At 30.1% G+C, this 22,336-nt stretch overlaps 3 protein-coding genes across 4 annotated transcripts; 2 read left to right on the forward strand and 1 right to left on the reverse strand.

Annotated features, from left to right (window-relative positions):
* The first annotated feature begins 2,503 nt into the window (after positions 1-2,503).
* On the forward strand, positions 2,504-14,158 carry SmydA-3 (SET and MYND domain containing, arthropod-specific, member 3). 2 transcript variants are annotated; one of them, XM_065501451.1, is made up of 4 exons: positions 2,504-3,094; positions 12,787-13,116; positions 13,176-13,402; positions 13,477-14,158. In XM_065501451.1, exons 1-4 carry the CDS (start codon positions 2,718-2,720, stop codon positions 14,067-14,069), a joined length of 1,527 nt encoding a protein of 508 aa, XP_065357523.1. In that variant the 5' UTR covers positions 2,504-2,717; the 3' UTR covers positions 14,070-14,158. The 2 variants fall into 2 exon arrangements, with proteins under 2 accessions (XP_065357523.1, XP_065357522.1); XM_065501450.1 differs by lacking the exon at positions 2,504-3,094 and adding an exon at positions 7,562-7,944.
* Positions 14,159-14,578: 420 nt separating this feature from the next.
* Positions 14,579-22,104, reverse strand: Cap-D3 (Chromosome associated protein D3). Its single transcript, XM_065499608.1, has 9 exons — positions 21,351-22,104; positions 17,916-18,832; positions 17,391-17,567; positions 17,144-17,304; positions 16,941-17,082; positions 15,966-16,874; positions 15,744-15,903; positions 15,305-15,594; positions 14,579-15,153 (listed from the first exon to the last, which is right to left on the reverse strand). The coding sequence occupies exons 1-9, from the start codon at positions 22,069-22,071 to the stop codon at positions 14,671-14,673; spliced, it is 3,960 nt and encodes a 1,319-aa protein (XP_065355680.1). The 5' UTR covers positions 22,072-22,104; the 3' UTR covers positions 14,579-14,670.
* On the forward strand, positions 19,106-20,734 carry Coq6 (ubiquinone biosynthesis protein COQ6, mitochondrial). The gene has a single exon (XM_065499609.1). It carries the CDS (start codon positions 19,201-19,203, stop codon positions 20,605-20,607), a length of 1,407 nt encoding a protein of 468 aa, XP_065355681.1. The 5' UTR covers positions 19,106-19,200; the 3' UTR covers positions 20,608-20,734.
* Positions 22,105-22,336: the final 232 nt, after the last annotated feature.

Here is a 22,336-nt window from a genome sequence, read left to right on the forward strand (position 1 = left end):
AAATTTTATTTGCTGTTTGAGTACACAAGTTATTGATTGAATTACCAAAGTAATTAAAACAAATTTAAATTTCTTATAAATCGATTAATTGAAAATGTTTAAGAAATAATTTTTTCTGTGTTTATAAGAAATTTAAATTTGTTTTAATTACTTTGGTAATTCAATCAATAACTTGTGTAATCAAACACCAAATAAAATTTTTTGTGTGAATGTGTATATAAAATCTAAATTTTTTTTCAGTAGGTCATGTAAAATTAGACATTAAAAAGAAAAAATTAATTGAAAAAATAAAAATATGTATATGAAATTATGTTTTCCAAAACATGTTTCAAATTGTTTTGCCCACTATCGCCTTGGAATCGGCTAAAAAGTAAATGGCTTGCTGTAGTTCGTAACGTATTTGTGGTCGGTATTTTTTATTAAAAATCCACTTTCAGCAAATGAACTTTTCGATTCCAAGGCTCCAATAGCTTAAAATTTTCCTATGTATTTCAGAAAATGCATTTGAAATGCATTTGAACACAAATTTTATTTTATTATTAAAAAAGTTCACAAACTGAATCTTAATCACTTAATCTTACCTGGAAATCACAAAGGTTCTTCTCTGAAGCGAGCAGTTACTTCCAAAATTAAGTTGTTCTTGGTTCGAGTAACAACAAAAACGTAAAAAAAACTAGATAAATATCTAAATATCTTTTTTAATCTTTTATTTTAATTTTTAAAAACGGGTTGATATGTGTATGTACATATATGTATTAAAATATTAAATTAAATTTTTTTAGTAACTTCTACTAGCTTCTTCGAAGCTTCTTCTAACACTGTACTTTTTTTAAAATGGAGTTAATGGTTGATAATGTGTATGTATATTAAATTAAATTTTTTAGTAACTTCTACTAGCTTCTAACGCTGTACTTTTTTTTTAAATGGAGTTAATAACGTTAAAAAAACTAGAAATAATAAAATGCTACCAATCTGGCAACTTTATACTCCGGATGTTCCGGCTGACATCAGCCAATTGGCTGACATCAGCCGCTCACATGCTGATGCCTGTGTAATTCTTATGGGATTTTTTGGCTGATAGACCCCCCAATTTCAAATCGTAAAAACTTCATATAAAAAAAATGGTTTGGCTGACGTCAGCCGCTGATGTCAGCCGCGGAATAACGTTCGTTATTCGTTGGTTTGTGTTCTACTCGTTGATAATGACAAGTAAAACGTTACCAGATGATTTGGTTACTGGTTAGTGTTGCCAGTGGAAAGTTCGTACAAAGCCGTTTCGGCTGACATCAGCCACCCTATTTTTTTATATTAAGTTTTTATGAGCTATATTTGGGGCGTCATGAGCCAATCAATCCCCATAAGAAATGCACGGTGTGTGCAAAGTAAATTAATAAAGTAGACTCAGTAGAACAGCTGACTATTTTTTTTACTTTGGTCTGAACTGTCAATTCACTTGTGGTTGTTGTGGCGAAAAATACAACAAGCCCAAAAGCAAAAACAACAACAGGCCACTTTGACAGCTCAGACCTTAAACCAAAAACAAAATTGCAGTAAAGAAATTGATGACCATAGAGAACCTAAGCGTGATGGAGGCTAGAACCAGATTCTCTAACATATTTTCGAACAGATTTTCAATACTGGAAGACAAGGAGGCGGAATTTCCAGCCTTGACAGAAACTTCCAAGACTAAGATGAACCACATAAGTAAAATTTAGAAGAAATGTAATTTAGATTATATTTTAATAAAGTTGTATCTGCACTTTTTGATTTTTACAATTAATTACAAGTTTGAATAATTATGGCACTATGTTCGTTCGTTTGCAAATTTTTATTCTTTCTACAAGCATTGGTAATTTTCAAATACAATAGAGAAAATATTATTGGAAAATGGTAAAAAATATATAATTGACAAATTTAAAAATTTCAAATTGCATCATTAGTTAGACAGTCAAGGGATGAAATTTGTGAAATAACTAAATAGTTTTTTTATAATAATTTTTCCATTATTGCTAATTTTGAATCTAAAAAACAGAATTATTAACACTTAACACAAAAGAGTACAGAACTGAAAGATTTGTTATAATTTTTCATTAATCTAGTACATTATGTTCTTATAAACTATTTTTTTGAATAACAATATTATGAAAATTCCAGAAAAAGAAAACAATTAGATCGCTAGTAAAACATATGTATGTATATAAGTATTGTGATTTCCAATACCTAATAACAAACATCTTAAATAAACCACTAGATTTTTCTTTTAAAAATTCTTTCCACACGTGAGTTTAGCCGAAACAGACAAAAAAAATAAATACAAAATGCAACGTAAAAAACATGTTGATTTTAAAAGAAAACAATTTCATTTCATTATTAACTTAAAAGATACACATTCGATAAAAATAGATTGAATAAAAGAAAAATATAATAGAGAAAGATAGATAGATACAAATGTATATAAAAATGTTGAAAAACAAACAATATAAGAATCTGCAGTTTAATTAATTCATTTTACTAAATCGAACACAACGAGTGAAGATCGATAGACATTTCTTTGAAAAGTAATTAAAAAAAACTACATAAAAAAAAAATTAAAAAAAAATATTAAATTTTCTTTAAAAAAAGTTTTGAAAAAAATTGTAAAAATTATTGAATTACAAGAATTAACGTCAAATCTTCCAAATAACCCGTTAACAAGTCCAGTTATTAATGTAACACCCATGAGTGCAAAACAAAATAGCTGTGGAGAAATGTTTAAATCACGTATTGAATTTAATCCACGCTTCGGACGCAGTCTGGTAACTAGTGAGCACGTCAGCAAGGGTGATGTTGTGGTCGATGAACTGCCATTTGCTTGGGGACCAAAACAAAATAGCGGCATTGTGTGTTTAGGTTGTTATCGCGATTTACACTTTGACGAAGATGGTGATTCCATGGATCGTTGTGCTAAATGTGATTGGCCCCTGTGTGGTGAATGTGAAGATTCGCTTGATCATCAGGGGGAATGTAAAATTTTCTCCCAATCGAATGTAAGATTTGCTGGTAATGTGGGTGAAGATGGAATCTGTACTCAATTGGATTGCATAACACCTTTGAGGTTAGTATGTGTGGTTGGTTAGACTAAATTTTTTTTAGTACACTTTACATACAAATGGATTTTGAAATTATTAATTTTACGATTAATGAACATAATTTAAATATGAATTTATATTAATGCGCACATTAAAGGTAGAAATATTCTCATTTTGCATAATGATCATCATACGAGTGCAAATTTTTTACATTTTCTTTTTGTTTCAAAATATTTTTTACGTTTTATTTACAATATTCAATACATACATATATATATGTATGTAAGTATTTACTACAAACTTACAAGAAACAATTTAGAATACACTTTACAATATTATGTTTGTTAATCAAACCTATATAGGGTACAACATTATTAGATAAAGTAAAATAAGGTGGAAGGAACTTGAATGAAAAACAGTGAAAATGATTTGTTTAGATCCAAGTTACAGAATACACTAATGAATATTTTAAAGCATATTTCACTTCCTTTAATTTTTAAAATCTTTATAAATATAATTAAAATTTTCTTTATAATTTAATTCCTGCTTAATCTTGACATATAAAAACTGTCTATGAGAATTGCTTAAACAATGTACGGAAATGCAAAAATTAATAATATTAAAACAATTGTATGGAGGAATAGTTCTTTCGATCACAACAAACACGTTCAATATTAGAATGATCTCCTACCGCTTAACAAGCATAAACATAATCATGCTACAATAATTTTAGAAGGTAGAATCACTAGGAAGATTTTTCAATATTTACCTCTATAACGTCAAACTTTGATTTTTTTTCATATTTTTTCAAATTTTCTTTTGTTTGACGTTATTGTAGTGTCATGATTCGTACAATTGAATTTATGTAAAACAACGTATCATCAAAAAATTCGAAATTGATTTTATTATTGATTACGATTCACTGCACATTAGGTATATAACTATTGACATTTTTTGCGAATATGCAAATTGGCATAGCATAATCGAATAGAGCATTAAAAAATATGTAAAAACACGGTATTATTTTTTCGCGATTGTTAAAAAAGTTCACGCACCAAACGCAATAAAGTTTTTCATGCATTATTTTCAATTATTTTGAAATACAATATATTTTATTCTAATAATAACCGCGGAGATACTTCAAAAAATAATTTTTAAATAAGGGAAGTATCCCTCACACTTGCAAAAAAAATATGTAATTATTTATATAATTTTTCAGAGAAAAAAAAAAATTGTATCATTTTAGAAATCGGTGTTGGTGCGTGATGTTTTTGATTCCAAATGACCTAAAAAAATGATTTTCATTACTTATACAATATTGCCCGTCACGTGGTGGTATGCCAAAAATTTCGCCAAAATTAGTTATATCCCTACTGCACATATGTGTAGAAAACTACTTTTACAATCCAAACTAACCAACTTATAACATGGTTTCTTAAACAAAATAACGTATACGCTTTGAGGAATCTTATATATAAATAGGCACAAGTTTTTTTGTGGTACACTTTTAAGTATGTTATTGTCCACCAATATTGATGAAACATATATGGTTTAAAAGGTTATTTTCTCTAGATTTACAGAACATAATTTTTTTTAAATTCTTTCCATAAAAGTGGTAAAAAGCGTTAATAAATCCCTTTTTACCTTATTTTAGGTAGTTTTCGAATTTTTTGTAATAAGTTGGTTGCAATTGCATATTTTTTGCAGTCTTTATGAAAATTTAATTTAGTTTAAATAAGTTAGTAATTAAAATAAAAAAAAACATAAATAATGTAAAAATATTTACAACTGCTTTTATTTAAAATAAAAAACATATTTTTATTTATCCCAATAAGCACCAAAGCCCCAAAAATTAAAGCACTTAACATTTTGTTGGAATTTGACTTGAATGCAAATGTATTTATGTTTTAAACTTGAAAAATATTTGAAAAATTAAATATTTTTCAAACAAAAAACATATGGCTTCAATTTATGTTTCCTTTTTACTGGAGAATGCTATTGAATAAAGTGTAATATAACTATAATTCAAGGCTTGAATTATACTTGCTTTTAACATGAATTCCAGCAAAAATGCTTATTCGAAAGTTTTTAGTTTTATACCCTTCACCATGAGTGGCAAGGGTATATATAAGTTTGTCATTCCGTTTGTCATTTCTACAATTTTCATTTTACAAAGTACATATATACATATATTCTGGATCGTTATAGATAGCGAAGTCGATATAGCCATGTCCGTCTGTATGTTGAAATCAATTTTCCGTAGCCCCTAAATAACTTACATTCATACATCAATATGTCGGGAATTCTTCCGGCCCGGTTGCTATTTAAAATCGACAAAATGGCTGAGGTATAAGGAAAAAACCGGAAAATCATTTTTGGCCTATTTTTGATCTATATCTGGATAACTAAGTCATTAATATAGACAACATGGCATAGATACATAGCATGAAGTGTACTTTGAAAAAACAATTTTTTTTAACCCGAATTTTTTTTTCATCAAACAATTATTTTGTCATAAATTATTTTTCAAAAAAAAATATTTATTTAAAATTAAAACAAAAATTTAAAAAAACTTTTTTAAAAAACAATTTTGAAAAAAAATAAATTTTTTTTAAAAAAATTTGGAAAAAAAAATAATTGTGTTTACCTAAAGATATTTTAAAAAAATTATTTTGAAGTATAATTCGGTGAAGGGTATATATACATATATGTAAGAATCGGCACAGCCGAATATAGTTTTCTTACTTGTTTCATTTTATATTGATGATACGTTATTTTGGTTTTAGAAAACAACAATTCAAAATAACGTAAGACACATAGCATAAAGTGTACTTTGAAAAAACTATTGTTTTTATAAAATATAATTCTAGTTACAACGGTTTGTGAAATGATTTCTACGGTAGAGTCAAATCTCTTTCCTCCAATCCATTTCACACCTTAACGTAATTTTGTTCAATTGTTTCACACCAACTTGGCGTGCATTTAACAGTATAATGAAGACTTGAACATTGAAAGAAGAAACAAGGTCTAAAAGATATTGGTAAGGCAAAAAAAGTCGATGAAGACTTTCGAAGAGCACCGAACACTTCTATAAAAAAAGCAGCTCTGATTTTGCGCGCAGAGCTAAAGTTAATGATGAGTTGATGTCGTATATATGTATCAGTGGTAAGATTCATGCATTTAAATATGATCAGTAACGAAATACATATGTATTGTGGTAAGACCGAACATAGTTATTTATATAAAAACTCTTCCGCTCTTAAAAACTATAATTAATGCTAAAGATGCAGCATCAAATTTTTATATCTTTGCCATTTACAACTACAAATTAATCGTTTTTGGCAATTTGTATTAAAATATGTGTGACATACCACACACATAACACAAATAGAAAATTGGAAAAGTGAAATCAAATTATTTCTCACTTTCATGTTTATTTGATCTACTTAATTGCGTTTGAAAATAAAAAACGCCATCATTTTAAAATGCACATAAATAAATTCTATTTTTTTTTTTTTTTTGGAAAAATGTGTTGTGCAAATTTGTCATAATTTATGATTTGTATCAATAAATCATGTTATAGTCGTAATACATCATATATACATACATAGTATGCAAGTATACTTGTTTATTACAGATCAAACGTATAATAATTTTAAAGTGTGTCCACTTTAACCTAATACATATTAGGGTTGCCTATTTATATGAAAGTAACTATAACTGGGGAAGTCTGGTTAGTCGTTTAAATAACCATTCTGATTAAACGATTTAATGATTAATCTCTATTTCTGATTATAATTCATCTTTATTTAATTAGAAAATTATTAGACATTTATTTACTTAATAAGCATTTATTTTAACTAGTTCGAGGATCTTTTTATAAAGAATATTTTATCTCAATCGATCGTGGACTTTTTAAAAATAAAAAATTGCTTCGATCGATCATGGAGAAAATTTAATTTTGATCGTGGATCTTTTAATAATTAAAAAATGCTTTGATCACGGACAAAATTTAGTTTTGATCGAGGATATTTTCATAATGAGAAATTCCTTGATCGATGTCGATCTTTCTGTTAAGCAAATTTTAAACCATCGAAAATTTATTTTAACTTCGTCGATCGTTTATCTTTCTATAAAGACAATTTTAACTCGATCGATTATGAGTCTTTCTATTGGGAATAATGTAAGTTTGAATTCTTAAAATTCAATTTATATAATAGAATTTTCGGCTTTTCTTCAGACATATAACAACCAACTACCTCCTAATTTAAATACACAAAAGTGTTAACGAATTTCCGCTAGCTATGCAAGATAACAATATTCATTTTTGAAATACATTCACACATAATAAGAATGTACAGCTAAATAATTTGAAAAATATTTTCTTTTATATGATTGGCATCAACATTTAAAAAAGCACAACAATTTCCCAGTATTTTTTCAAAATGTTTGTTTAAATAATTTTCATTTACATTTCTGCTTCAGTCTCAAAAATGTCACACACTGCACCACAAGTTCGAATAAATAATACTGAAGTACGTCACAGTCCAGTATTAGGTCGTTATTTAATAAACGGTCCAAAATCATCAAATTCGGGTGATGTATTAATAGAGGAGTTACCCTTTGCCAGGGGTCCCAAATGTAACAGTCCTGTTGTGTGTCTGGAGTGTTATTGTTATGTGAACTGTGATAATCATGATGAACGTTGTCCAAAATGTGGCTGGCCATTGTGTGTGGAGTGTCAAGAAAATGAAAATGGCAAAAAGTATCATGAAAATAATGAATGTTTAGTGTTTTCAAAAGCCAAAATGAAATTTTACAATATGTCGAGTGATGTGAAAGGTTGTCCACAATTGGATTGTATAACACCATTAAGGTACATATTAATAAATTAATACATGTACTATGTTTTTTTATTCAATAATATAATTATTCCAAAAGTTTGGTTCAACTGCCAAAATTAAAAATTGTTTAAGCACTTCAAAGAATACACCAACAAAAATTTTACGAGTATATTTAAATTTAAATATTCTTTTAAACAGTAAAATGCATACATACAAGTAAGTGTATGTATTTGTTTATTTACTTTCGTAGTAAAAAGCTTAAATTTCCATCATTTTATATTAAAATCATACAATTTTATGCAGCAGAAATGTATACGCAGTGTTACCTAAAAGTTATTGCAAACTTTTGGATTGAATGCCCGTTTTTATATTGTAAAATTTAAAGTTTGTATTGACAAGTAAGAGTGCCGAATCTTGTATACCCACCATCAATATGTAGTTTTGGCCTTCTATGGGGACTTTGATAGATTGATTATGTTCTTAAAACTTAATATGACTTATGTCAAAATTTATATTTATATCATTATATATAAATTATTTATTGTCAATAAAATATTATGGTCCGATCCTCACAAAAGTTAGTACAAAGATTTAGGTTCATATAGAACTTGTTTATGTACAATTCCATCACAATATTAATTATTATAAGACAATTATGATTTCTAAGGGGGACGGATTTTAGCTATACTTTACAGTATAATTTCAGAGTCTATACTTCGAAAGAATTTGTGCAAAATTTGATCAGGATTTCCGCATAATAAACATATTTATGAAAACTCAAACAGTATTCCGGGGGGACAATTGTATGGGAGTTAGGTGAATTCATGGACCGATATTGCCCATTTCCAATACCAAATAAACATTAGGTGTGTTCGCGTACTTTCCAGTAAAAAATATCCAGTAACTTTATTTTAGAGAGTAAAAATAAATTACTCTCAATCTGAAAAGTAACAAAAATAAAGTACGCGAACAACAATTTGTAAAAATAAGTTGTATTTTATTGTAAATTAATTTAAAACGTTTGTTTTGGGCTATTTTACTTCTTTTCTTTGCAAAACTTGTAAATTGTATTAATTTTCAACTTTTTAGTTTTGATTGCATTTGCACCATATGTTTTAAACGGTTTTTATGTTGATATTTTTTACTGGACAAAAAATGTCCAGTAAAAAATATCATGTTCTCTATCTACGAACTGCCACTTTTAACACTCTCTTGCTCTCTCGTTACAAGTTTTTAAAAGTAAACGAATGGAATCCCGTAACTTCCAGTGATAATTTGTACAAATTATTACAAATTATCAAGTACGCGAACACAACTAATATCAACAAAAAGTATTTGTGAAAAATTTCAGGATGCTAGCACATTTAGTTTGGGCCCTATCATGTTTTTAACAGACAGACGCACGGGCATAGCTAGATAGTCTTAGAATCTTATGAGGACCCAGGAATATATACTTTTTGGTTCTACGACCAATATTTCGATATGTCACAAACGGAATGACAAAATCAATATACACCCCCTCCCTTTTTTTGATAGTGGGTAACAACCAAAAACTTTAAGACGAAATTTATATTTGAACCCTTTATATCCACATTGGTGGAATGTGGTTCTAAGATTAGAATATAAATATTTCCTAATTCAATGCTTAATTTGATTTAAACCAATTTACTCGATAAGATTTTACGTTAAATTTCAGACTTTCAGTATCACCCTCGTACAAAATGTCTTGGGAAATAAATTATAACAGCAGCATTCTATTTACTATATAATTATTACCTAGCCCACGTATATTTTAAGTATAAATTTCAGATAATTTAGTAAAAGCTTTATGCTAGAAACATTTGATCTTCTTCTTCAAATGCACAAAGAAATATTCTGTACAGTACAGTTCATCATACTGATTGCAAATTATTATAATTTTATAAAAAAAAATATAGATGTACTAGTTTAAATAACAAAAATCTAACCACTTTGTGTTTTAAATAAAAAGTATCCAAGATAGCTTTAGAAGTTCGTATTGCTGGTCCAAAGTAATTATTTTATATTGTTTAGTTGTCGTGCATTTACTTCTTAATAACCACCATCGAAAATATAGGGTATATTCAATTTTGGTGGATGGTGGGTACTCAAGATTCAACATAGCCGTTTATAACTTGTTCGAAATGATTTCTTGAAAAAACGGATGGATTTAATAATACTCGTATTTGAAATCTGTAAATACCTTAAGAACTAGATTTTGTTTTGTATGGGAAATCCAATTAGTAAAATTAACTAGATTGTGATCGAAATCAAATTTAAACTAGATTTCGTGCTGATGTAAAGGGTAAAATAATATTCGTTAATACCGATTATGACATTTTTCAGATTTCATTTGATATTTATTATTTAGTAATACACGATAACAAAACAATGATCATCATCTATCTGCAAACAGCTTTTAAAGTCTATTGTATTTTTATCTTTAGACGAATTTACGTTTGTATCTACATATCTACATGTGTATAATATACATATGTATGTTTGTATGTAGATCTGTTCTGAAATTGTTGTTGTGGTTTATTAACAAGAATTATTTGTGCTGCTAAGAAATTTGTGTTGTTGTATGCACCAAAAACATAAAAAAATTGTTAATTAATTGGCAAAAATTTAAATAGAATAAGAAACATGCTGGGACGCAACGAAAATGTTCGATTAAAAAAATTAATTTTTGAAATTCACTTTATTTAGTTTGGTTTTGATTAGACTACACAATATCCGAAACCGGAAACGGGTTAACCGGAAAAACCGACCGGTTTCGAATGTTTTATCTCACAGATTCCACAGATATGAATCAGCTGGTTCCAGTAATACATATTGCAAGAAATAAAAGAAAATGTCAAAATGGTTGTGGTATGGAAAGATGGACAAATATAATTTAATATTTAGAAAAATCCGAATGAAATTCAGAAATCTAAATTAATAATCAGAAAATTAAAATTGAAATTCAAAAAATAGAAATTGATGTTGAGAAATAATAAATTTCTATTAAGTTTAAAATTACACTGTCCAACAGCATTTTTGGAACAGACTATAAAAAGTTACACGCATCCAAAGTTGGAACATGAAAAAATTTTTGTATTTTTTACGTTTTTTCCCAAAAAAAGCCCCTTATTTTTTCTTCTTTAGAACAAAATTTTCTTCGGGACTAGACTATATACAATTTTTGTATGACCCGAAAAGAGAACCTAATGCAAAAGCGTGTAAATTAAATCTTGGCTCACTTAAGTGGACCTAGACGCCTCCAGACTTATCCAAACTTTTACAAAAAAAAAATGCAAAGCACCGATCCTTGAAAAGGCATTATGCATGTATAGCCCCATATCATGCATAATGCAGTTGGGTATTTTCTAAATAAACTGAGTTTTTGGAACACATTTTCCCCGTTTTAGGAATTTTGGTATTTTAAATAAAAAGTGTCAAAAATTATAATGCCATTGATTTAAGGACATTTGGATCTACACTATTTCCAATTTTTGATGTATTATCTTTAATCGTTGAAATTTTAAATTAATTCAAACTTCATATTTTTGTTCATGAAAAATCCCTACATTATAATTTTTTAGTTTCTAAGGTAAATGACGTCTGAAAAATTCATAAAATTATTTCACTTTACTAAACTATTAAGCTTCAAGTCCTAAAGTTTTCAACAATACCAAATACGTATACAAAAAGCTTATATTTATTCACCAGGAGCTCCACAAACCTTTTGAAAAATTTTAAAATACGGCCATTTTTTCATGTTCCAACTTTGGATGCGTGTAACTTTTTATAGGGATGAGATAACTGTTAGCATTTTATTTTTGTTGTATTCGAAATTTTATTTCGAAATTCGAACCTCCGTAGGCCCGCCATATCTAAAAACTCAAAAAAATATCGAGCAGAATTAAAAATAAATAAATAAATAAATAAATAAACCTAAATGTCTCTTGAACTAAAAGAGATAAATTACATATGTGTGTATATATTTTGTAGATCTCCTTAAGGACTATTTATATTTTAAATTTCAGCTCATTCGGACATACTTGGATTTTTGGAGATTTTTTTAAAAAATGTGAGACCCGATATGGCGTGTAACTATTGTATCTTTGGTGACCCACTAAAATTTTACGACAAAAAATTTCGTAGAATATTTTAATATTAATATTTTCTCGAAAAAGAGGTCAAATTGACCCCTAAAGAGAGGAGATAGTAGTTTAAGATCTTCCACAAAAATGATTCCCATCAAATTCCACAATATAACTCTGACAATAAGAATTCTCTCAGACATTAACTTACAATATTTAGTTAGTATAATGCTACCTTCAATCAAAAAATTAAAACTTTGATCCACTGAAGAAAAAAAAATCAGACCAGCTGGACTATAAGTTTATTCTACAAAAATGATCTACTCAACATGCCCTTTCAGAATTCTGTTCAAATCAAAAAGTCTCAATTTGTTGGACAGTGTTATATTATTTCATAAGAAAAAATTTGGATGTTCTCAATTTCATCTTGAAAAAAAATAATACTGTCGATATTAGAAAATGTTTACTAAATTTTTATTATCTCGAGATCCCTCATGATCCCACTCTGATTTTATTTGAGTGTTTGTTAATCATACAACGGCTTATAATTGAGGAAAATCTTTAGAAAATAGATTTTTTGAAATATAAAGTAGAGTAGGTTCCTATACCTTGTGTTTTCTCCCGGCTTCTAAATATGCCGCAGATAAATATAGAAAAAATTTATGGTAGATTTTACTTAATTAGTTAAGTTTATTTTTAAAATATGGAAACAACACAAATTTGTTATTAATTTTTAAAATTATTATTATATATATATTTTTTTAATTTCAGAGTACTTCTGGCCAAAGAAATCTATCCCGAACGATGGGAAAGAGAGGTAGCTACCATGGAATATCATGACAAGGAACGTCGGGAAAATTTCGATATCTGGCATGCAGATCTGGTCAATATAGCACAGTATCTAAGAGGGCCTTGTAAACTAGGTGAACGTTTTACCGAAGATCTCATTATGCAAGTTGTGGGAATTTTAGAAGTAAATGCCTTTGAGGCGAAATCTTTGCAAGGATTTGCACTCAGAGCATTGTATCCCATAACAGGTATCTTATCGCACAACTGTGTGCCAAATACAATGCGCAGTATATATCCCAGTGAAGATTATAGGTAAGATTTTATCGATATATGATTTGAAGCAAGTAATAATTTCTTAACTATTTTCCTAGAATACGTTTGCGTGCTATGGTAGACTTGGAACCTGGTCAACAATTGCAGCATTCTTATAGTTACACTTTGAATGGAACCAGCCAAAGACAGGAACATTTGAAAACGGGTAAATACTTTTCCTGTGATTGTAAACGTTGCAAAGATCCTACCGAATTGGGCACCAATTTTAGCACTTTCAAATGCAGCAAATGTGAAGATGGTTGGCTTTTGTGGACAGATCCTTTGGGTAGGTTTAAACATTTTTATTAAGCAATAAATCGAAAACCTTACTAATAATATTGTTTTTCTGCTAAACTTTAGATCCCAATACTGAATGGAAATGTACATTATGTGAATTTAAAACCTCTAGTGATGCCATACGCAGAGCTCTGGCCGTTATGCAAGCCGAAGTTTCCGAATTACAAGCCACCGAAATGTCAGCGGCTCGATTACAAGAAACCGAAAAACTATTGAAAAAATATCGTGTGGTTTTGCATCCCTTACACTATATTATGATATCGTTAAAACAAAATCTCATCGAAATGTATGGTCGTGTAAAGGAATATGAAATGGTCGAATTGCCCGATGTTCTACTTGAACGCAAAGAGGAATTGTGCCGTCATGTTTTGCGTGTAATGAATGTTTTTGAGCCTGGCCTAAGTCGTATGCGAGCCATGATTTTATACGAATTACATGTGCCGGTTGTTTTATTGGCTAAAAGTGGTTTTATAGCTGAGGTTTTAAGCGGGAAAAAACTTAAGGAAAAACTATCGGAAGCCGTAGCAATTTTAAAGGATTGTGTGGAAATTCTACAACATGAAGATTCACAGTCACAGGAAGGTGTTTTGGGTTTGATAGCCAAACAGGCTATGGAACAACTAACACAAAGTGTTGAAGGTTTGGGGGATTGTTAAAATAAAATACATATACGCACATTAATTTAGTTTTATATTATAAATACGTATGAATGAAATAAATGAAAAGTTTAGAAAAGAAAGATAAAGACTTTTTTAATGAGAGTAGTATTCATAGGAATAAAAAATAATAGTGGGTCAAATACCCTATTTCGCAGTAAGGATCATGCTAGGTTTATTCCGTTATGGTAACTAAACAGCAGAAACCTGCGCCGAACGCCTAAGAGTCGGTTAAGCCGTGCCACTGAGTCGTGAAATATTAGAACATTATGACAATATGACATGAAGATACCTTGTGAATCGACCAATAGTGCTTTAACTTAAATATTCTAACCTTAATACATGTTGGAAAATAAATTTCAGTTTAATTTTCTTACAAAATTCTTAAAAATCCTGGGTATAATAAAATGCACTGTTTTGTAAAAAATAAACATTCAATGTACATAATTTTAATGAATAATCGATTATTTCATACATGCATTAAATGTAGTTTTAACTTATACATATTTAAGCAAAAATATCACCTTTTGAGATAAAAGTTTTAAATTAAAAAACTAGCAATATAAATCTCTTTTAAACAAATTGTATGCTTACATGCATTTTAAATATTTGGTTTAAATATATAATCCATAGATGGTTCTGTACAAACAATTCCCTTCTTCTTAGATCTTTTCACTAAGGGCTCATCTTCAGTCTCACTCGAATCAGAGTCTTCGTTACACTTTTTTTGATTTGACTTTTTCTCTGGTCCTAAAAATTCATCGTCCAACTCATTTTCAAACTCATCATCGTCTTCTTCATCATCATCTTCGTCCTCATCATCGGTATCTGTTTTAATTTTACGTTTCTTTTTCTTGGGTGTCTTTCGTTTTGTTTGTTTTTTACTTTTGTTATTTGTTGCTACTTTGGCGGTTCGATATTTATTCCAAAATTCTGCAGGTTGAGCATAGTCCACCAGATTGGTAAAACGTTTAGCTAAAGCTTTACATAAATCATCGAATGATTTGTTTATGCTGTCATCATAGGAATCGATATTTTTGTAAATGGTTGGTATGAAAATTAAAGATTTTTCTAAAAGTGTAAGCTGCAATGGGAATAATAAATGAAGAAAAACAAAAAATTTTGATATACTATCCACAAATACATATATTGAAATTAATGTAAATGTTAGCAGCTCAGTTCAGTTAGGAAAAATACTGGAAATACTTAGAAAACATTTGTTTTTAAGAACTTACTGCTTCAGGCATGGTTATTTCTCGTTTTCGTTTGCCTCTTCCAACACCTGTGCCAGCGGTGGCAGTTTTATTTGTTGTTGCTCCTTTATTGTTGCCGTCTGCTGTGGCTTCTGTGAGTTCATTAATTTCTGCCAAAGCATCATCATCTTGTTTATTTTCCGTTTCACTATTTTCCGTATTCAATTTTTGTTCTTTAGTTAGTTGACAAACTCTTTTCAGTATGTATAAAACATCTTTAATGAGAGCTATTCCCTCGGGAGTTTTTATTAAGGGATCATTTTTGGATTTTTCTAAAGTAAAATTTAAATAAATTTAATGTTTTTTTTTACTGTGTAGCACCCAGCCAGGTGCTATTTGGCATACCCAAATATACTTAAAACTCTTATTTGTTTTTCTCTCAAAATATAAGTAGTTACCCTTAAACATGTATTAAACCTACCAGCAATGAGTTTTAATTGACCAAAATATAATATCATATTTATATCATCCATATCAGTCATTAGATGGCCATACAACTGTTGACGGCACTTACGTTGGACTTCCCCCTTCAAGGGAGATTTTATAAAAGCCTCCGAGAAGCTATCCAAACCATCAAAGTTCTTAAAAAAACAAACAATTCACGTTAATAAAATAAACGTTTTACTTAATTAAAAAAACCTACCTTATATTCATTAAAAACAAAAGGACATTCTATTAAACATTTCTGAAATAGAGCTGGATTTTTCTTGGACAAAAATTCAGCAAAAAAATCGCCTGCCCTAGCAGCTATATCCTCACTTTCATCCAACAGAGTAGCTAATAAGGCTAATAATAATGAGCCTCTTAGTTTTAATTGATCCTGCAGCACGAGTTTTTCAAAACATTTAAAAGTTTCCATGCGATTTACTTCATACGGGGACTTAAGTTTACGCAAAACTCTGCCCACAATGCGTTCCACAATTTGTGTATGTTTTTTGCACAAATCTGTTAAAGCCACTATGATGGTATTTACTACGGGTGGCCTATCGTAGTTACTCAAAATATTAGCATATAGAGCGCATGTGGTCGAGGCCACACAACCATCTCTTAGAGCTAAACGACCAGCAATTAAAATCATCGAATTGAAGAGACGTTCATTTTCCAAATGCATTTCATTTTCCTTTATTTTGCTGCATGCATCCATGTATTTATGTATAAAGGATATAATAGTTTGTTGGGGTCTAAGGCGTGTCTGTAAATTTACCTCCGAGTAGGCATATAAATGCGACATAAATGTATTACGATTATCGGGAAAATTGTTGATACCCATTAAAATTTCATATTCTAAATGTTGATGTAATTCTGTTACCCACACTACTTCATTTCCTTTATTTTGATTTGTATTATTTTTTGATTTGCCTGTATTTTGTGATCTATTATCTATAAGTAGTAGAAAATCAAAGGCTTTGCCTATAATTATAGGTAACATTTTGCCTTCTTTGAGTTGAGTCAGTAAATGAGTGAAGGCATGGTTGAGGGCAGTATGAGAAAAATCTTTAATACAATTGGCTAAAACCTCCAAAGCTATAAGCATATTTTGCTCTTTATTCCACTAAAATAAGAAATAGTATAATGAAATTTTAGCTTCATTATTTAATTTAATATCATCATCACTTACCGATTCGAGAGTAATAAAATGATGTATCAAAGCATCAGGTTCTTTACTCTTAACTTTGTCACATATAAAATTCAGTACAATCCAGGCTTCTGTAGAATTCGAGGTGAGTAAATGAGATTCAATAATACCTACAATTTGGGGACTAGAAGGCCAATAAAACATATTTTTGTTTAAAAAAAATTATTTTAATTCACGAAACCTACCTTATTATACGTTGCTGTAAAGCCAAATGAAAGCAATTTTGTAAATAAAATCGCGATTGGGTGGACAACAAGGTTCTTATTATCACCCAAGGCATAAAATGTTCAGCTTTATTGGTTTCTTCTATACTTTTCATATTCATTAAGACCCTACAACGAAAGCACTGCAAGAAATTGCATAAAATCCCGCAAACCATTTAAAATTAATAAACATTTATATTAGTTAAAAGTTAAACAAATAAATTATTACCTCCATGGCAACTTCAATATTTTTGTGATCGCCATCGTGTAACATGGGTGTAATAACTTTACACCAAATCCATATAACTGGAAAGCAATTGGGATATGATTCCAAAACAGCATCAACAGACAATAAGGTTTGCTTACGTACCAAGGCCGTAGGTTCCTCTACCAAACGTGATGTTTCCTTTTTGAAACAAACAGTATTGAATTTAAAAAAAAATAAGTAAGAGTGCAATATTCGGCTATACCGAATTTTAAATACCCTTCACCAAAGCATACTCTAAGATAAATATTAAAAACAATTTTTTTATGAAAAAACTTTTTTGGGAGAAAAAATATTTTTGTTGAAAATTTTTTTAGATAATAATTTGTTGTTGACATTTTTGGTGGCTAGTTTTGCTATAGTCTTGTCTATAGTGTTGTCTATAGTTTTGTCTATAGTCTTGTCTATGGTCTTGTCAGTAGACTTGTCTATACACTCATGGTGAAGGGTATAAAAACAGAACTATTAAAGTCTTTCCCTCCCACCTACCTCTACAAAATTAGTGTTAAATATTATCAAAGGATTTAATTTAACCAATTGTTCCATAAACATAATACCAGCCCTTCTTATATACGACAAAGGACTTTGATAGATCTGTGTAAACACGTTAGAGGGTAAATTAAGAAATGCCAATTCTATTATACCATGACCCTGAAAAGAGTATTCCGCCTTTTGACTATTCGGCTTCTCGTAACGTATCTCATTTTTCTGCACTCTAGGTTCGTCCGGCAACTTAACATTTGTATCACAAAATTGTGTGTACTTTAAGCATTCGCTTAAAATTTTACGAGTATTGGGTGAGCCTTTAGTCAAGGCCATGTGTAGAGCTTGCACCGACTTTAATTTAATATTGTTATTTTGATCTTTTAAACTATCAATTAGCTCTTTAATTAAGTGTATTTCACGTGGTATCGCTGACACTTCATGGCGAAACATTTGCCAATCAACTTGTGACTCCAATTGTAGAATTTTCGACATTAAATCTATAGCTCGGGATCTTATCATCACCTCATCGGCATATACCGCCTCACAGAGAAATTCTACACAGGATTCGTTACATTTGGTGAATAGGGCAGCATCGTATTTGGCGGCATATTCTAAAGCTTTTTGAGTCTGTTCGGTTTTCCAGGTCCTGTGGGGATTTGTGACAATACATTCGATGTAGAATTTTAAAACTTTCACCAATAAACGTGGATATTTGGATATGGACTTTATAAACCAATCTGATATGTGCTCACAGTCTGAATTTATATTGGTTTGATTGTTTGATTTTGGTTTAGCTGGATAAGTGTGCAGGAATACGGTCATATTCATTAGTTTCATAAGTGTCTGCTCGGGTTCTCCATTGTGCGCATTTATCATTTCTTCGTATATTTCGAAACATTTTAGGTGTAAATTTGCGGCATCTATAAAAAAGTATATCGTTGCTAGAATATCCAATAGTAACACTATAAACATATAAAATTTCCCCCATATTTGAATTATTTTAAATCATATAAAGAATTCCCTATGGGTAACAGATCATTATACATAAATACTTATTTAAAATTAACGGTTGCTAGAAAAATATATTTTAGTCTGGCAATGCCTTTTAACAAATCTAAACAGCTGACTGTGCTAATGTTGTTGTTAGAGTTTTTTGTTGCACAAAAACACACACAAATTTCATTTCACAACGCGAACGAATTATCTGAAAAAATTTACGAATTTTATATAAAAGAAAATAATATTTACAAATTAATAAATTAAATTTATTTAAAATATAAACAAAACAATGCAATTGTTATTAACTAATTGTGGTAGGGGCAAACAAATAAAGCCACTGCTCCAACTATTGGCAACTAGAGCGTTCAGTGCTTCGCCGATGGTAACTGCACCAACAACTTCAACAGAGCACTATGATATAATTATAGGAGGTGGAGGATTAGTTGGCACAACATTGGCTGCAGCTTTGGCCACAAATAAAACGTTGGCCGATAAAAAGGTATTGCTATTAGAAGGAGCCCCTCCCTTTAAAGGTTTTAACGTCAGCCAACCATATGGAAACCGTGTGTCAGCTATTAACAAGAACAGTATTGCTTTGTTTGAATCCATAGGTGCTTGGGAACGTATGCTCAATGCTAGAGTAAAGCCTGTCAAACAAATGCAAGTATGGGAATCTAATAGTGATGCCTTAATACAATTTCAACATGATCACTTTGCCCAAGATGTTGCTTGTATAGTGGAAAATGATTTAATGTTGGATGCTGTATACTCGCAATTAAAGGATTCAGCGCCCAATGTATTAGTGCGCAATTTGGCTCGCATTTCCGATGTTAAGCTGCCCTCAGACACTGGCAAAGGTGTTTCGGAAGTAACCTTGCAAAGTGGAGAGAAATTTACATGTGAATTAATAATAGGAGCTGATGGTGCCAATTCTTTAGTGCGTAAGCAAATGGGAGTTGATGTATTCTCATTAAATTATGACCGCATGGGCTTGGTGGCTACTTTGGAGTTAAGCGAAGCGGCAGACAACTCAGTAGCCTGGCAACGTTTTATACCGACCGGCCCGGTAGCTTTATTGCCTTTAACAGACAAACTTAGTTCCCTGGTATGGAGCACAACAATTCCTCATGCTAAAGAGTTACTTAACATGTCATCACAAGAATTTATTGATGCCTTAAATGTAGCTTTCTGCAAGGAATATCCCAAAAGTGATATAGCCGACAAAGCTCTAAGTACTTTAAATTCAATAATGGGACGCAATTTATCATCAACTAGACAATATCCACCTCGAGTAAGTGGTGTTTTCGAAAAGTCCAGAGCCACTTTCCCTCTGGGTTTCTTACACGCCTCTTCATACATTTGCACTGGAGCTGCTCTTATTGGTGATGCCGCCCATCGTGTACATCCTTTGGCTGGACAAGGTGTTAATTTGGGTTTTAGTGATGTGGGTTATTTAATTGAAACATTGGCTGAGGCAGCATATGCCGGTGCAAAGTTGGGCGATAAGCAATACTTGATGAAATACGAACAGAAATGTTTAAAGAAAAATGTACCCATACTAGTGGGTGTTCATGGTTTGCATACACTTTATTCGACTACCCTAACACCGGTCGTGCTGTTACGTAGTTTGGGTTTGCAATTAACCCAAAATATACCACAAATTAAAGATATTTTCATGAAGAGAGCCATGGGTTAAGAGAGGGAAGCAGTAGCGGTAAAAGTTTTTTCTAACGCAACTTCGATTTAATTGGTAATAGTTATTAATATTGTTTTGTAATTTAATATTTTTGTTTTATAAAAATAAAATGATTAAAAAATTCAAATTTACAATTCATTAGGGATTTATAATTGGTCTGTTCAATAACAAAAAAACTATTACGAATTATTACAAATTTTCACATAAAAATTTTAAATTTGTATTGAAAAACTGGGAAACTTATAAACAATTTGTGATAATTCGTAATAGTTTTTTGTTATTGCACAGATATTGGAAAAAAAATAGGATCACAATTTTTCCGAAAGGTTTCACTCTTAGAAAACTTTCCATTTCCAATTGTATTTCAGAAATTTCCAATTTAATTTCAGAACTTTCTAATTATGTTTCGGAAATTTCCAATTATATTTCAGAATTTTCTAATTGTTTTTCGGAAATTTCTATAGGATTTACCTTTTGAATTTCATAAATTTCTAATTGTACCTATTTCAGAAACTTCCATTTATATTTAAAAAATTTAAATGTGTACAAATAGAAAATTCTGAAATAGGTACAAATGGAAATTTGAGAAATACCTAAAGTTGGAAATTTCTGAAATACAATTGGAAATGGTTTATAATTTTTGCTAAATAAAATTGTATAAATTAAAATAAATAAGATCTGATCAATAAAATACATGAATTATTACAAATATATCAAATATGTTTCTAAAAAATATTACTTACACATATTAGCATAACCCCTCTCATGATTTAAATACTGTGTGTCTATTAACTTCTTCAAAATCACATCCCTTGCTTCCTTATGATCGTTAAAGTGCACATAACGTAGCACTAACTTTAAATCATCACACAATGTGGTAAATTGCAACCACACTTGTATCGGTTCATTTCGTGACATACGCGACAAAACATTTGGATTCTGTATGCGTTCTATTAAACTAAACACCTGTAAACAATGTTTAATTATTTCCTCCTCAAAAATATGAAAACCCTTGGCTCCGGGTATCGTAAGAGAAAGAAAATATGCATTCACAGCTAATATTGAAAGTTTAATATAAACTTGAGACGTTCCATCGATTTGTATTAATGCAGCCAATGTATATATAAATGCCAAATAACCATCTCTAGGTGCTACCTTAACAACTTGATCCCAACAGTCGAAAGTGTTGTCATAACTTGACTCAGATTCGCTACGTATATTGCGTAGTGTAGCACATAATTCCATTAAGGTGGAAGCAATTTGATCATCTAATGCAGCTCGTTGCACCAAAGGAATACTAATAAATTTGATCATAGCTTGATTGAGTTGGCCATCTGTATTATTGCTGTGTGGTGTAACTTTATTTTGCTGTACATTTTCTAAGATCTCTTCTACTTCCTCCCACACTAAATTTACTATAAAATATTCATTCAACTTCTTAAATATTTTAATTAATTCACTCATATTTCTCGTTTTCTTTCAAAGAACGCGCTGCTTACCCGGTGCTGACACAGTGAAAAATGTAAACAAACAAAATTATCACATTCTCTGCTTCACATCTATTTTCTTAAGGGTTGTAAGTGTTGCTAATAGTGTTTAAAGAAAGAAAAAAACAGCTTGAAGTAGGTCAAAACTGGCTAATTGTAATTAAAACCTCTAATTGTACACCGATACCCCGGTTTGAGTCACTAATTGGGACCGGAGAAACGCGACGCAAACCGAAGCACGA

Source organism: Calliphora vicina, chromosome 2 (genome assembly GCF_958450345.1).
Source record: "Calliphora vicina chromosome 2, idCalVici1.1, whole genome shotgun sequence".
NCBI lineage: Eukaryota > Metazoa > Arthropoda > Insecta > Diptera > Calliphoridae > Calliphora > Calliphora vicina.

Excerpts from the sequence above, each read along its gene's own strand:
- SmydA-3 (XM_065501450.1), top strand. The coding sequence starts at position 7,562 with ATGTCACACACTGCACCACAAGTTCGAATAAATAATACTGAAGTACGT. Across the intron at positions 7,945-12,786 it reads GATTGTATAACACCATTAAG|AGTACTTCTGGCCAAAGAAA; the intron begins GTACATATTAAT and ends TTTTAATTTCAG. Across the intron at positions 13,403-13,476 it reads TTTGTGGACAGATCCTTTGG|ATCCCAATACTGAATGGAAA; the intron begins GTAGGTTTAAAC and ends GCTAAACTTTAG.
- Coq6 (XM_065499609.1), top strand. The coding sequence starts at position 19,201 with ATGCAATTGTTATTAACTAATTGTGGTAGGGGCAAACAAATAAAGCCA.
- Cap-D3 (XM_065499608.1), bottom strand. The coding sequence starts at position 22,071 with ATGAGTGAATTAATTAAAATATTTAAGAAGTTGAATGAATATTTTATA. Across the intron at positions 17,305-17,390 it reads ATATTGAAGTTGCCATGGAG|TGCTTTCGTTGTAGGGTCTT; the intron begins GTAATAATTTAT and ends AATTTCTTGCAG. Across the intron at positions 15,154-15,304 it reads AAATAACCATGCCTGAAGCA|CTTACACTTTTAGAAAAATC; the intron begins GTAAGTTCTTAA and ends TTCCCATTGCAG.